The sequence below is a fragment of the Drosophila montana genome, unplaced genomic scaffold, assembly GCF_035044405.1.
Source record: "Drosophila montana isolate Dmon_TW-CO22-7 unplaced genomic scaffold, ASM3504440v1 contig_2084_1, whole genome shotgun sequence".
Lineage (NCBI taxonomy): Eukaryota > Metazoa > Arthropoda > Insecta > Diptera > Drosophilidae > Drosophila > Drosophila montana.
In genome coordinates this window covers 152,336-168,617 of record NW_026996994.1, presented here as the reverse complement: position 1 = coordinate 168,617, position 16,282 = coordinate 152,336, and the positions used below count along the sequence as shown (strand labels likewise).

Genomic DNA, 16,282 nt, shown 5'->3' with positions numbered 1-16,282 from the left:
TATTTCGGAAAAGAAACACAACATAGCGCTGACGAAGACAATAGTAATTTAATATTGTAATGTCTTGAAAGTGAAGGAGTAGAAATACAATCAAATACAAAAAAAACAGGAATAGCAGACATCGAAAGACTACATAAAACAATAAATGAAAAAATCAGAATAATTAACACTTTAAATGACGAAAAAAATAAACTCAGCAAAATAGAAACAATTCTTTACATTTACAATCACAAAACAAAACATGACACAACTGGACAAACTCCTGCACACATTTTCTTATATGCCGGACAACCAAATTTAGATACCCAAGAAAAAAAAGAAAAAATAATAAATAAAATTAACAGTGACCGACAAGAATACGAAGTTGACACTAGATATCGAAAAGGACCATTACAAAAAGGAAAATTAGAAAACCCTTTTAAAGCTAATAAAAACGTTGAACAAACAGACCCAGAACATTATCAAATTACTAACAGAAATAGAATTACACGCTACTATAAAACACAATTTAAAAAACGAAAGAAATTTAATCAAATCTCCATACCACAGGTCTATTAAATACAATAGTGATGTTAGTTCTATTAATCACCACATGCCCCACAAATTAAAATAATTAATTTGACAACAATTAACAGTACAACTAACTGCAATAGAATACCGGAATAACCCTACACCAAGAAAATAGACAGAAACAAGGACTGTTTAACATAATAGGCTCAGCATAAAAATATTTTTTTCATCGAGTGGAATTCCAAAAAAATGTAGAGACCGTTGCACAAAATTCGATTAGATTCATGAGCTAAATGACGTAATACGAATGATGAAATACAAACAATAAAAAAATGTATACCAATTTGTAACTTTATACCAATACAAACAACAGAAATGATTGTAACTAGAAACTTAAGTCAAATTGTCAAAAAAAAAAAAAAATCTATACGCACCTCTTGAATTAACAAAAATAAATATCACAACATCATTGTTCATATAATTTTCCAAAATAACTAATTATATTATACTTATACCTACCATATGTAAAATTAAATCCAATTAAACTTTTGTAAAATGATGCAAACCAAGGTGCAAAACCACAAAATGTAATGTTAACCAAACAACACTACCTGTATTGTACTAATAAGTCCCTGCTTAGGCATAGACTTCTCTATAAGGGAAGGGAAGTGGCATATTCCGTATTCCACGTATGCACAGTTATAGTGACAAATATAAGAAGGCAGCATAATTGCAGCTGCGAATCTGCAAGCGCTTATCGCTTGCAAAACCATAAATACAGTTAAGCAAAGCAATAAAACATTATTCAGATAATTGCAGCTGCATCCATACAGATAAGCAAAGCAATTAACAACTTACTTAGATAATTGCAGCTGCACTTGTACAGTTACACAAAGCAAATTATCTAGTACCCTCAGCACAGCATTACTTTATAGATTGAATACTATGGTATTGGTATTTGTTAACGACTACTTATTGCTAATGTGTCCAGGTCCCCTCCTTTATCCCTTCCTGAGGATGTATATCATCCTACTTTAGAGGTTGCAATTTTCAATTTTCAATTGCAATCCTCTCATTTTGTATTCATCGGTAGCTATAAGCTATAAGGAAACTATTCCTTGCTTAATCAATGTATTCATGAAACTGATTGATCTTTTTTATATGACTCGGCTGATATGAATATTGCTATTAATTTTTTTTATAAAACCCTGAACTCCATTTTAGATGCTTGTATTCCTTATTCAATTTCCTCAACTGCTTCTTCAAAGCCACCCTGGTTCATTCCCAGACTGTCAAACCTACAAAATATTAAGTCTAAATATTTTATAAAGTTTAATAGATCTGGTTCGAGTATTGACTTGGCTAAATATTCCATGGCCAAGTCGAAGTTCTTTCTTCTTAATTCTCAGTGCTATGAGAATTGAATCGTAAATCTTCAAGTTTGCCATCTACGTTTTCTCTCGGGACAGATACAGCTCTTTGCTAACTTTTTCCAATAAACTTACTCTTCCGTCTGTTCTAATAATAATTCTTACCATTACAATATTACTTCATCCGGTTCTATACCTGGTCCTATTATTTCCTATTCCTCTCTTCTTTCTGCTATAAATTCTTTAAAATCTTCTTAATCTCCTGGGCCTGACAATATTCCTAGTTATCTACTCAAGGAGTATAGTTCTTTCTTTCTTCGTCCATTGCTAAAACTTTTAATCTATCCCTTGAATCTTCTGTCTTTCCATCTCTTTGGAAAGAATCTTGTATCATTCATCTCCAAAAGAAAGGTGGAAAGTCTGATATACAAAATTACAGGGGCACTGCAAAACTGTCCGCTATCCCTAAAATATTTGAACAAAATGATCACTTCGAATTTGCAGCATTTCTGCAAATCAGAAGTCTCCCCTGTTCAACATGGAATCGTGAAGAATCGGTCAACTGCGACCAATCTGCTAGAATTTACTTCCTTGGTAAATTATGCTTTCCTTTCTAAAATGCAAACCGATGTCATTTACACTGACTTCAGTAAGGCGTTTGACCATGATATTTTACTTCTCAAGCTTGACCGATTAGGTTTGCTTCCGTCTCTTTTGCATTTTATTAGTTCTTATTTAAAAGGTAGGACCCAAAGAGTAATGCTGCGGCAGACTACCTCTAAACAGGTTCACGTTACTTCTGGTACATCTGTACATTTCACCTTTTCGCCCTATTCTTGAATATCCAGGATCGTTTTGAATCTGTTCGGAAGCAATTTCTGCTTCTTGCCTTACGAGGTTTAAATTGGGACCCCAATCTTCGGTTGCCATCCTGCTCCACCAGGCTGCTTCTTCTTAATCTTCCGTCGTTAACCAACCGTAGGACAATTCTCGGTGTTGTCTTCCTACATAAGCGACAAAGATTCCTCTTTTCTGTTGGCGCCTTCAATTCTCTGTTTCGTGTAGACCTACCATGAATTATCGCCCCATAGGAATATGCACAACAGAGATACACTATGCACAATTCTTTTCGCGTGTTATGTACAAGTTACAACAGTTTGTATTCCGTTTTCTCCACCAAACTTTCTCTACCCCTAATAAAATCGTTGCTTTCAGGATACCTTCGGGAAGTCACTGACCATTCCCAGCTATGAGCAGGGGCATAGCTTGCCGGACAGGCTGTAAATTTTCCCCCACCGGGTCGGTGATTTCCCATTACTTTCCCAATACTATCTCTTTATCCTATCTACTTAACACTCTATATATCTAGCATACATTTCTTTACTTTATTAACAACTTCTTACTTTCTTTTTTCCTATTTATTGTATTTTCTTAAATAATATAGTAAATTAAGAATATTTTTAATTTTACTTAAGAACCCTTTTTTCTCTACTTACACCCTTCTTCTTAGCTGTAGGCTCTAATAGCGTCACTGACAAAATTAGCTGTGAAAGGGGGCACAGCTGGCCAAACTGGCAAATAAAACACCTCCATCGGTCGGTGATGCTATTAGAAAATTGTGTATTCTAACTAGGCTTTTAGCATTTAATTTTTATAATGTATGTATAATGTATTGAATAATTAGGAAGACACTCGTTTTGAAGACCATTTATAAAAAATTAAAATAAAATATTTATATATAATTTTAATCTTCGTTTGATAGCTACGGCAGCCTCGCTGGAGATATTTTCCTAAGCTATATTAAAGCTGCGTATAATAGATTACCTTTATTGCCCTGCTCTAAGCGTTATTTTAGTTTCGTTCGTGGAACGTAAAATAAGTAATCTATAAATTGCAACTCAACCGGGCAACTAAAAATTTTATTTATTACTAGATCAACGCAGGCATTTGACGTGGAGTGACGATACTGATTCGAGCATACGACGCAATTTTCAATCATCAAAACACTAAGCGTCAACATGTCGAGTGATGAAAATTTAATTTCTTAGATTGTTATCTACTTAACGCGAAATTTATACGCTGTGTTATTTTTTTTATTTGGTTATCATTTCAAGCACAAACACGAATGTATAGCCATTACATTCTACTATCTAAGATGGGTCGCTTTCCAGCCAAAGTCAAAGATGCAGCTCCACACCTTCTGTGACGCTTCTCAGTGCTGCAATTTACTTGTACGGTACAAACGAGCGTATTTCCATTCATCAATGAGATGTATAATTGGACTAACTATACAATTGTTCTTATCTGGTTGGACAAACCTCTATGCAAAGGGACTACTTTATCGGCTAACCGGATAACCAAGGTAACCTCAACCAATGACCAAGGTTGTCTCTTTTCATCCAGCTGTCGAAAGCCCAGCTCCGTATAAAAGAACTTACAAGAGCTCAGGATCTGCTTATTAAGCATATTTAACTTTAATCGTATCCAAAGGAGTATTGATGTTTTCTTTAATCAATTTTAACTTCTTTATAGACCAAAAGGCTATACTGCGATCACGTAGAGGTGTGAGAGCGTCAACTTCCTTAAGCTATGATGGCCATCCCATTATTTTTCCACTCAAATGCGATTTTTCATGCCTCGTTTAAAAGCTTGTAATACCTAAGCATAGCCACTAAGACTTGTCTTGGCATTTCAATCGTCCTGGCGCTCTACACATGGGAGGACTGTGGGAAGAACGTGTTCTAAGTTTAAAGTCCCACTTCTGCAAATTCACCTCAACAATAAAATATATATTTGAGGAGCGCTTGACCCTTCCTTTCCAGAATCGAAGCTTGCCTTAATTCTAGGCCACTATCACCAATGTCGGAAAATCCGACAGAGCTCTAAGTCCAGGCCAGTTCCTAGTGTGTTGACCACTACTTTCGATTAACGAGCCAGGAATCAGGAAAGACGTCATCTCGATAATTAGCCGGTGACGGTGTTTTAAAGCTCTCCAATACTTCTTTCGACGCAAGAACGAGTACCTTAAAGAGCTCCACAAGTGAAATAAATGGTAATCCCCAACCAGCGACCTACACGTGTTTGACATGTTTTCGAATTCAACTCGCTTGCCTGGGCACAAATGACAATGCTCGACGTGCTTACCGTTGGTTATCCGAAGGCCAATAGATAAGTTGATTGTTCTTCTTACTGAAGCAAGGAACGCCCCTGACTAATCCTAACTTTATTGTACTCGTCATACTCGAAGAAAAAAATCGACCACAAAGCACGGATTTCTTCGGATGCATTTTACGCTCTTAAGACTTATCCAACAGTTTTAGGGTATTGAATTGGGTATCCAGGGGTGTGAGCTAATCATTCAGTTTACGAAAAACAACAATCAGACCCCTATTAAGTTATTAAGACCGTACCCAGCACCAACAAGCGGCGTAAAATAGAGAAAGATCAATGCACAAGTTGACGAAAGGCGCTAGAACGCGAGAAAGTTTATTTATAGTTTGCTTGCTTGCTCACGAAGTCTTGCAAACCAAGAGAGGCGATGTGCAGTTAAACATAAACAACAACAAGCAGTTTATTCACAGAGCTTATAGCGAAAGTATACACACAAACATGCACAAGAGCATAAGTTTAAAACTAACAATATTAATATTATTAAATGTACAGGCCACAAGCATGCATTCGCGATACAAGAAATATAAACCGAGAAGGCAAACAGATTTATGAAAGTTCAGTTTTTTCAGCCTAACCTTGTCCAATGCAGAGAAGATTTGCTTTTAAAAAGGTTCTGGTCACCCAAGCATGCTATGTCAACAAGTTGTGGATGGCAAAGCAGCGTTTTAAGCTGTCGACAGAACGCAGCTACAAAGCACCAAGCTCTCCCGTAATAGAGTAAGCAGCTATCAACTAATAATTATTATAATTATTACAATTGCTACTACCCACTGATGTCATCGGTGTCCTAGCCATGACTTCCAAGCTGAAAGCCAACAAATCTTTTAGACCCGATGGCACTCCGAATAAGGTCATTACAGCTATTATTGCGGCACTCCCCAAAAAAGTACAGCGTAGGTGGAAACTCTAGCGTCTAGTAACAGATAATCTACACTCGCCTAGAGAGCAAGATTGCGGAATTGCAAGATGATCAATATGGCTTCAGCCAATTGGGAGAACTCCTCTACTGCCAGGCATGGTGCTGATAACCAACACATACTTTGGAAAAGACCTCTGGTGCTCTGGACCAGAAATCCGTTGTTAGAGCTAAACGGAACCTACTGCTCATAAGTGCCACGGAAGAGATGATGTATAGAGTTGTTTTGAGCATTGTCACGCGCTTTAAGAATAACAAGCCTCAGATACAGATTTTTTTAAGCTCGCTTAGCTGCCAAGTGCCGCAAGCTACAAATTTAACGAGTTATTGATGATGGCCACTTACCCAGGTATTCCAGGTGTTAATCAGAAAAGATGAGATCACAGGGGCTCTAATCGCTCAAACAAATCTTTGAGATTGAAAGTGTTTACTATTCCGGAAGATTACAAGTGTTTAATATTCCCAAATGACTACATAAATGGTTCACGCTAACAGGGCACAATCGATTTTGACGCTGGGCAAGATTCGCTTTGTGTTACCAGATGTTTCAGATAATTGTATGTCGGCCACATTGCCTACAAACGTCGCAATTCGATTGATAGGAGCCTCAACACAACTAAGTGCGACATTTGTAGTAGCAACGGAAGGTAGGAGGTGAGTCACCAAACAGGAAGCGGCATGCAATAATTTCGTGGACCTAGCATCGAAGGTATTTGCGTACTTATTCTAAGTCTTAAGTTTCTAATTTCAATAGCTCCGTAAAAAATTACGTTCATAGGAAGAGATGAACAGAGAAGCGGACGCTGCAAACGACTCGACTATTTTTGTTGATCAAGAATATAGTTTCTTCTTCCGTGTTTTATATAAAATTGGTACAACAGTGTAATACCACTAACCATACAATGCATAGACTTGTCAAATGTCAAAATAATCGGATACCGATAAATCGTCAACGACTGAGCCCCATGGGTGACCGCGACCATTTTAGTGTGCCCAGACAAAGTAAGACTGCTGAGAGTGGCAGCCGAACGCCGGCCTCTACAGCCGAACGTTCAGTATGAAGCCGCATCCCGCTCAGCGCACAACGTTGCTGCGGCTGATGCTGTTTTGTAATATATGTATCTTTTCAGCCCAAATACATACATATGTGTATATGCGTGTGCAGAGTGCCCCTCGCTCACACTTATTGCTTTGCGCACTTGTGTGCATCTCCTTCTCCCTGCATAGCTTCTCAAAAACCCCGAGATCTACAAACATACATACATATGTTTGTGTTGTGTGGATGTGCGCACAAGTAGATCGCGGCGTTTGTCGCGAGCCAGAGATTTTTTCTTCAATTGTGTGCCCTTTGTGCCTGTGGTGGCAAAAGGCACACACATTCAAATGCTCTATCATGTATTTCTTCGTCCAGTCAGGCATAATGAGAAGAATCTGATATATTTATATTCATTAAAAACTTAAATGACCTAAATGATATATTTATATATTATATTTTAATTTTTTTGTTAACTGTGGGGACCAATTTTGCTTAAAATTAAAAAAAAAATAAGTCGTATTTCTGCAAGGGTAATGCTTCGTCGGCTTGTCGAATAATTTAAGAAAAGACCAAACATTGAAAATGTTCAATTTTTTCGACTTGCTACTTGTGCACACGCACACTCTTTCGAGTAAGCAGTTGTGTGACATTATTAAAGGGTTTGGCCTGTTCATGTGCAAAACTCCTATTTTCCATGCATGTTGGAAGGGTAAGGGTACCTGAACGTTGGCATGTGTGCATAATAACGTTTTGGGCCTGCCAAGCACACACACTTACACACTTTTCTATATGGATGGAAGCATTTATGCGTTTGTGTGCGTGTTGGTTGCCTGCCTGCCTGCCCGATGCAAATTTGACCAAATTTGATGTTTTTGGCATTTCTGAATTTCGAGCTCTACACACAGACAAACACACACACAAAAATGTGTGCGAATGAGCCGATCAAGGGTTTGTCGTGAGACAGAGATATTTTTATCAATGGGTGCGTAAATTTGGGCGACGGTGGGCTTGCGGCCGCGTAAGGCACACATGTGTGAACAGGCAACGAAAACAGGTGAACCGCACTTGCCGCTCGTTTGCACTTTGATATGGAAAAAATGCAATTGATCTTTTTATTTATTTTTTGACATAGTAAACATTTTGGGTTAAAGGGTGTTATGGCAGGCAATAAACGATCAGAATGTCCAGCATGCGTCTGCATCCATTTGTTCACACATTTGTGCCTTACGCGGCCGCAAGCCCACCGTCGCCCAAATTTACGCACCCATTGATAAAAATATCTCTGTCTCACGACAAACCCTTGATCGGCTCATTCGCACACATTTTTGTGTGTGTGTTTGTCTGTGTGTAGAGCTCGAAATTCAGAAATGCCAAAAACATCAAATTTGGTAAAATTTGCATCGGGCAGGCAGGCAGGCAACCAACACGCACACAAACGCATAAATGCTTCCATCCATATAGAAAAGTGTGTAAGTATGTGTGCTTGGCAGGCCCAAAAAGTTATTATGCACACAAGCCAACGTTCAGGTACCCTTACCCTTACAACAAGCATGGAAAATAGGAGATTTGCACATGAACAGGCCAAACCCTTTAATAATGTCACACAACTGCTTACTCGAAAGAGTGTGCGTGTGCACAAGTAGCAAGTCGAAAAAATTAAACATTTTCAATGTTTGGTCTTTTCTTAAATTATTCGACAAGCCGACGAAGCATTACCCTTGCAGAAATACGACTTTTTTTTTTTTAATTTTAAGCAAAATTGGTCCCCACAGTTAACAAAAAAATTAAAATATAATATATAAATATATCATTTAGGTCATTTAAGTTTTTAATGAATATAAATATATCAGATTCTTCTCATTATGCCTGACTGGACGAAGAAATACATGATAGAGCATTTGAATGTGTGTGCCTTTTGCCACCACAGGCACAAAGGGCACACAATTGAAGAAAAAATCTCTGGCTCGCGACAAACGCCGCGATCTACTTGTGCGCACATCCACACAACACAAACATATGTATGTATGTTTGTAGATCTCGGGGTTTTTGAGAAGCTATGCAGGGAGAAGGAGATGCACACAAGTGCGCAAAGCAATAAGTGTGAGCGAGGGGCACTCTGCACACGCATATACACATATGTATGTATTTGGGCTGAAAAGATACATATATTACAAAACAGCATCAGCCGCAGCAACGTTGTGCGCTGAGCGGGATGCGGCTTCATACTGAACGTTCGGCTGTAGAGGCCGGCGTTCGGCTGCCACTCTCAGCAGTCTTACTTTGTCTGGGCACACTAAAATGGTCGCGGTCACCCATGGGGCTCAGTCGTTGACGATTTATCGGTATCCGATTATTTTGACATTTGACAAGTCTATGCATTGTATGGTTAGTGGTAATACTTCCAACTTAATCCAAATTCTAAAACATACTGCTCAAATTATAAAAAGTGAGAGGTTCTATTCGAGAGCTTCTGTGTTTCTTAACCGATCTTGATGAAATTTACTACATCTTATTGTACTATAAAATATTTGTGTCTTCTCAAAATGACAATTGCATTTAAATTGTGATTTATATTGGTGGGCAGCATAAATTCGTGCATTTACTTGATTTAAAGCTATGAGGTAGGAGCGGGGAGGTGGTGATAGCTATAAAATGAAAGATACTTAATATATATATACTATTCTAGAAGCTACATGTAAAGTTTGGTGGCTCTAGCTCTATTATTTTCAAAAATTGCTCAAAAAACAGGATTACGATATCGATTTTGCTCGATTACTTATCGAATATCGGAAACAAACTCGATCTGCGCGGGCACTTGGAGGACCTACATCTAAAATTTCAAGTCTCTAGCTCTTATAGGTTCTGAAATCCTTGCTTTCATACATACGGACAGACGGACTGACGGACAGACGGACTGACGGACATTGCTAGATCGACTGGGCTGTTGATGCTGATCAAGAATATATATACTTTATGGGGTCGAAGATGCTTCCTTCTGCCTGTTACGTACATTTGCACAAAAACATTATACCCTTTTTACCCATTTTCAATGAGTTCAGGGTATAAAAAGGTTAATAGTGGAGCTTCCAAAAATCTAAGTAAAATTGGAAATCTCTTTACACATATCTTCCCATGGGGCTATCAATTATGAAACGTAGAATTTTAAAACTCTAAGCGCTTCTCTTACATCATTAACAAAACCTATTTACGTCAAAAAAATTTTGGTTTGAAAAGTTGAGCATTTACAAAAAACCGTATATTCATAAACGACTTTAACCCTTTTCCAAATAGATATCAGACTTACTACATAAACATTCAATAAAATTTGCATCAATATAAAATCTCATCTTCAGCGTCAAGACAAAGTAGTATTACTAAATTTTCAGGTCTTAAATATGACACCCTAATATATGCATAAGCTATATCACACGGATCTTACAATGACAATATAAATACTAAGTTGAGTACAACAAAATGTATATGGAATACCTTGCGCTTGATTTTCAAAAATTGAGGGCGAAAACAAAATCGGTAGCCTTGCGCTCACACCACTTACAGAGGGAAAACAAGTAAGAGGCTCTAGTCGGAACTAATCTTAATCTTAATCTTAAATTTTCTACAGTACATCTTATTGTGCTATGGAACATTTGTGTATTCTCAAAAAGTCAATTGCATTAAATAGTGGCTTAAATTGGTGGGCAATACAAGTTGGTTTATTAACTTGAGCTTTGCGGTGGTAGCGGGGAGGTAGCGATAGCTAAAAAATGAAAGATACTAAATATATACAGTATAATTTGCTTAGCTGCCTCGATACTTAGCTGCATCGGTAAGATAGCTGCCTGAAATTTTCTTTTCGCTGCAATAAAAGCTTATTTTGTATGAAATTAATTACGTTAAGTGCATTTAACTTAACAGCCTTTTGCATTTAAGCGCCGCAGTATTTTTTTTGCAAATTTCTATGAATATCATGTAAGTTACCTGCGCCATCTATGATGAGATGTGTTGATTTTTAATTTATTTTTATTATGTTTAAAATAAACTGTATTGAAATTAAATTAAATGTAATTTAAATACATAAAGTTAATAAAAACTATCAATGTAATTAATTGAACTTTGTTCTGTTAAATAAAATTAAATGCAACTTAATAAAAATATGGGTTACTAAGAAATCGATTCACTTTTAGGAAAAAAATAAATTAAGTTAACTGCCTTTTTAGGATAGCTGCCTCTAATGTCTATGCAAAGTACTCGAGGCAGCTAAGCAAATTATACTGTATATACTATACTATATACTATATTTGCTCAAAAAAACAGAATTTCGATATCGATTTTTATCGATTGCTTGGAAACGGAGTAAGTTATCGATTATCGATAACAAACTCGTACTGCGCATGAACTAGGAGGACCTAAGCCCTCCACACACGATTATTTACGATCTTAAGCAAATAAAGAGAACTCGACAACTGCCTGCTGCTTAAGATTTTTCCCCACAAGCACTGCCGCAAATATGTGAAAGGAAGAGCGGCTGCTAAGAATAATTAAAAATTGTTATTGCTTCTCTCTATATTTTCTGTTTTAATAATTTTCTTATCGCATTCTTTTTGCTTCCTCCAACTGTCTTTTTATTTTAATATTAACTTATTGTATATTCTAATAACTTCACTGACAAAATTAGGTGTGAATAAAAGCATTGGTGGCCGGACGGAAAAATAAAATAAAATTGTGTCGGGTTCCATTACTCTTTTATAATGAATAAAGTTCACCCTCGAGTAAAATAAAATAGGTAAGAGACAGTCACTTTAAAATGTGATTAATTTTTTGCATTATTATAATTTAATTATTAACATTTTGCAACTCAATTCAATTTTATCCGCGTTTGATGAAGCCTATATTTATTGATAGACTTTTATTTGCCATATTTTTTGTAAATGTCAACTTATTTTAAAAAGCTACCATAGAAAGCTAATAGATAAACCAACAATTAGGTATTTTACACATTTGAAAATGAAAATAGTAGAGAAAATATTTAATTGGTTATTAAAAAAGCTTGACGTTTTTACAAAATAAAAAAGTGTTCTAGACGGATAAGCATGATTCATAATGTCATTGGTAACGAGAGCTCATAGCTGTCCACTGTGAACATCATAAAACAATTGGTTATTGGCTTGTTAGCATGAAACCTTATAACTTACTCGCTTATCTATGGATTATCTTACGCGACACATATATGTGTATCTTTATCTTGCATTTCCTCAATTTTTTAACACGAAAATGCCCACTTTTTGCACATTTTTCTTAATTGCAATTGAATATTTTCTAAGATTTTGATATTTTAAAATGTGTAGAAGACTAAATGAGTGGCTTTCTATTTTTAACAGATTAAAAAAAAAAAACAAAACGTTGCCACTGAACAATTTTTAAAATCCATTTTATTATATTAATGTTAATCTATAAAAAAAAAAACAGGCTTCATTAAACACGATCATATGCTGATGCAATGTGTAACTAAATGAGAGTTAATTCGGAAAAAATGAAAAAAAAAAAATAAAGGATAAGGATAATAAGGTAAATAATGATAGAAGTAAATACCATACCGGTTCGGATATAATTTAGCATATTTAGTTTGCCATAATGAAGCAAACGATCCTCCCAATTTTTTTATGTATCCATGCAGTATGCAGTCCGATTCTTTTTCATCTGCGTCAAAGTGTTGTTTTTGTTTAGCTTTCTTTTTGTGCTCTATTTTATCAGTTTCCGCGTTGATTGTTTCAAATACTGTCTCAGACACTTCCTGTTGCCACCTGAATAAATCAAAATATTATGTTTGTTAATAAAAAGCAAGTGCGATTTCTTCAATTAGGTTCAACCGACTAAGTCTGAAACATTAAATCGTCGAAAAGTGTCTGCTCGATTATTGCATTATCGGCTCTCAGACTGTCAGCCAAACACAATACATTGTAAACTACGAGCTTAAGATACACAAAATATATATATAAATTAAAGTTCGGAAATATTTCAGGGCGTCGGTGTGCACGGACTAAATATTTTTACCACGGTATTAATATAAGGCTATCAGTAATGTACGCGACTTATTTTTCTATCTGTAAAACTATGAAGTAATACTTAACTTGAGGCGGTTATACATAAATGTCTAATCTACTCAATAGCAACACCAATAATTAAGTCTTAATGAGAAAAAAACGAATTCAAATAGCAGCACAGAAAACAATACAATCGCAATTGCAATGATGTTGATAGAATTCAATGCAGACGCGCAATAATGTGTGTGTTTACATGTACATATATAGAAATTCTTGGAATTTTCGCTTTTTGCTGCACGTGTTTGCAGGCCAAAACACAGTTTCTTTTGTGTTTCTTAACCGATCTTGATGAAATTTTCATTAGTAGATCTTATTGTGCTATAAAATATTCGTGTATTCTCGAAATGACAACTGCATTAAAATTGTGGCTTAAATTGGTGGGCAATACAGATTGGTTTATTTACTTGATTTATAGCTATATGGAGGTAGCGGGGAGGTGGCGATACTTATAAAATGAAAGATACTTGATATATATATATATGAGTCTAACTCTAATTATTGATAAAATTTAATCAAAAAATAGAATTTCGATATGGATTTTTATGTTATTTAACGATATAAACGGGACAAGTTATCAACTATCGAAAACAAACTCGTACTGCGCGGGCACTAGGAGGAACTACGTTCAAAATTTCAAGTCTCTAGCTCTTATAGGTTTTGATATCCTTGCGTTCATACACACGGACAGACGGACGGATGGACAGACAGACGGACATAGTTAGATCGACTCGGCTTGTGATGCTGATCAAGAATATATACACACTATGGGATCAGAGATGCTTCCTTCTTCCCGTTACATACATTTGCACAAATATATTATTCCAATTTTACCCATTTTCAATGAGTTCAGGGTATATATTATAAATATGTTGCGCTATCGAGCTTTTTCAAAAGAGTTTACACTAGAAATAATTAAAATGATTTTATTTCTTGTGTTTCAATTTGATTTGGTATTTGTTATAAGATACGAAACGCAGGCAGACCTGAATTGGTCTGCGATTATTGATAATTTACAAGAGTTTTACAAGGGCAAGCGAACCGGAATTGAAACGTGCCGATTTCTGCAATGCGTTAATTGTTGGAATAATGCAAGTGGCCGATGTGCACCAAATGCACGAGGCAAACGAAGTTAACTAAATCAATGCGCAGCATAAGTTAATTCTGCGAAATTTTAGCATTTGCTTCGCATAGCAACGATATAAATAGGTGCTGCTCTTATCAATTGCGAGGTCGCTCCCTCTTTTTTCGTCGCGTAGCCAGACATTCTCTCCCCGTTAAAGACATGGGCTTTCAACTGAATCCTTGATGGGCAGTAGGCATAGCTTGCTTGCAGCTCTCCTTATCTCTCCTGTTGCGGGGCCCAAGATGGCTGCGCGAGCGACCCCATCCTTTCCCCTGATCGATGCTTGGCAAGTAAGCATCTCGCAAATTTTGCAACCACATTGGATACGGTCTTCCAATCGGCCAATACTGCAACCGAATATGAGCAAGAAGTGCCCGTGGACTAGCGATTAAGTTCTGATTGTGAAATCTTGTGATGAGTGAATCTGTGATGGGATGGTGCCGCGGAAGAATTATTGGATGGCAAGCTGCGAAATCCAGCGAAGAGATTTTCGGGCGACTATCAACTCTAAAGATGCTGAACACATCAAAAAAAAAGGTAGGGTGATGCGATACAGCTGGATGGTCTAACAGCTCTTCTTGATCGCAGTGAGTTAATCTCTTCCCACAGGTGTGCTTTCTGGACGAGCCGCAGTAAGAGTTGGGTCCCATGTTATATATCAGACACTGTTGGTCCAGGATGCCTGGTTCTGTGTATGAATTTATAAACATTTGCAATTATATACTCTGCACTGTATTTAAAGAGTTAACAAGTATTTACAAGTGGCAGATGTATCAACGAAGGGACATAACGCAAAAACGAGCTTTTTTCTTAGTTCGAATCCTGGCCTCTCTGGGGAGTATATCTGATTGTTTTCAGTGGAGCTACACGCGATTTGGAAAACAACAGCTGACTACTGACTGAAGGTCATCGAGAAGTGACATAGACACAGGCCCCATACGCTTCGAAGCTGGCCTCGCAGAAACCGTGAGCTTATAACTCTGCTGCAAGTATTAACACGAGACGACTAAATTTAAAAGGCTGTGCTTTCTCAAAACTGCTGCAAAGATCATGTCAAACTAATGTTGATAGCAGGCCCTCGTCCCAATCAAGCTTCTCTTTCCAGAACTGCTGTAAAAAGATTTTAGCCTAAGCGATTACCGGCCCTATAAGTCAAAGCGGGTCACACAAGCGAGTTATAGTCGACAAAATGGATCTTATAGATGATTTGCCTTTCTGCTGATTGGATGAGAAAGAAAACAGCAACCAATTCGAAGCTGATTCCCAAGCGAGTCCAAGTGATGTCGCTCCCATCATCAAACTTCAGAGAAGATTCTCTGTCCTCTGTTCTAGTATCCCTTCCAGTACAGCAGCATTTTTAGCTTGAAGCCCACACTTGCCAAGATGCCAGCCGTCTGATTAAGAATTTCCTTTACTTCTTGAATCGAGTCACTACATAAAATGCCGTCGTCAACGTAGAAAGCACACCGCAGAATCCGAGATTTAATTGAGTAGTTACTTTCCTCATCCATAAAAATGCTGATGCATAACACGGACGAGAGAAATGAATCTGGCTTTGTTCCATATGCAACTGTATCCAGCTTAAAAATGTTAATATCCTGTTCTGGCGAGTCTCGCCACAGAATGCATTGGAGAAAACCGCCTGGTGCTGTAACGAATATCCTGAGCCGTCGAAAACGAACCGCCACTGTGTCGTTAAACTGTCTTCTGTGGTGGGTGTAGTTTCCAAGCATGCTTCTATCTCCCAAAATCGTCGCACCAATCCAATCAACAGCAGGTTCTTCAGAACTTCACTAAAGTTTGCCTACAGTATGCTTCGCAATCGACGTGGACCCACCCAATCGCGATCCGACTCTAGAAACTACCCAACCAAGCCTTGTTTTCTGAAGAAGCTCATAAAAAAGACTAGCTCGAAGCAGCAAGTCCACGCGCTGTGGCTTAAAGAAAGACAGACCTGCAATTTGTAGTGTTGATGGTAAAAATCGGTTGACTATCAGTAATAGTAGGCGCTACCAGAGCTGTGAAGCATGTTGACTACTCAGAGACTTGAAACTG

General features: G+C 37.2%; 1 protein-coding gene across 1 annotated transcript in view; it reads right to left on the bottom strand.

The window, feature by feature from the left end:
- Positions 1–16,282, bottom strand: part of LOC135426864 (G protein-coupled receptor kinase 1) — an 87,387-nt gene that overhangs the window by 8,078 nt on the left and 63,027 nt on the right. Inside the window, exon 13 of the mRNA XM_064680191.1 lies at positions 12,598–12,804. Coding sequence (XP_064536261.1) covers positions 12,598–12,804 — 207 coding nt within the window. The remainder of the gene's footprint in view (positions 1–12,597; positions 12,805–16,282) is intronic.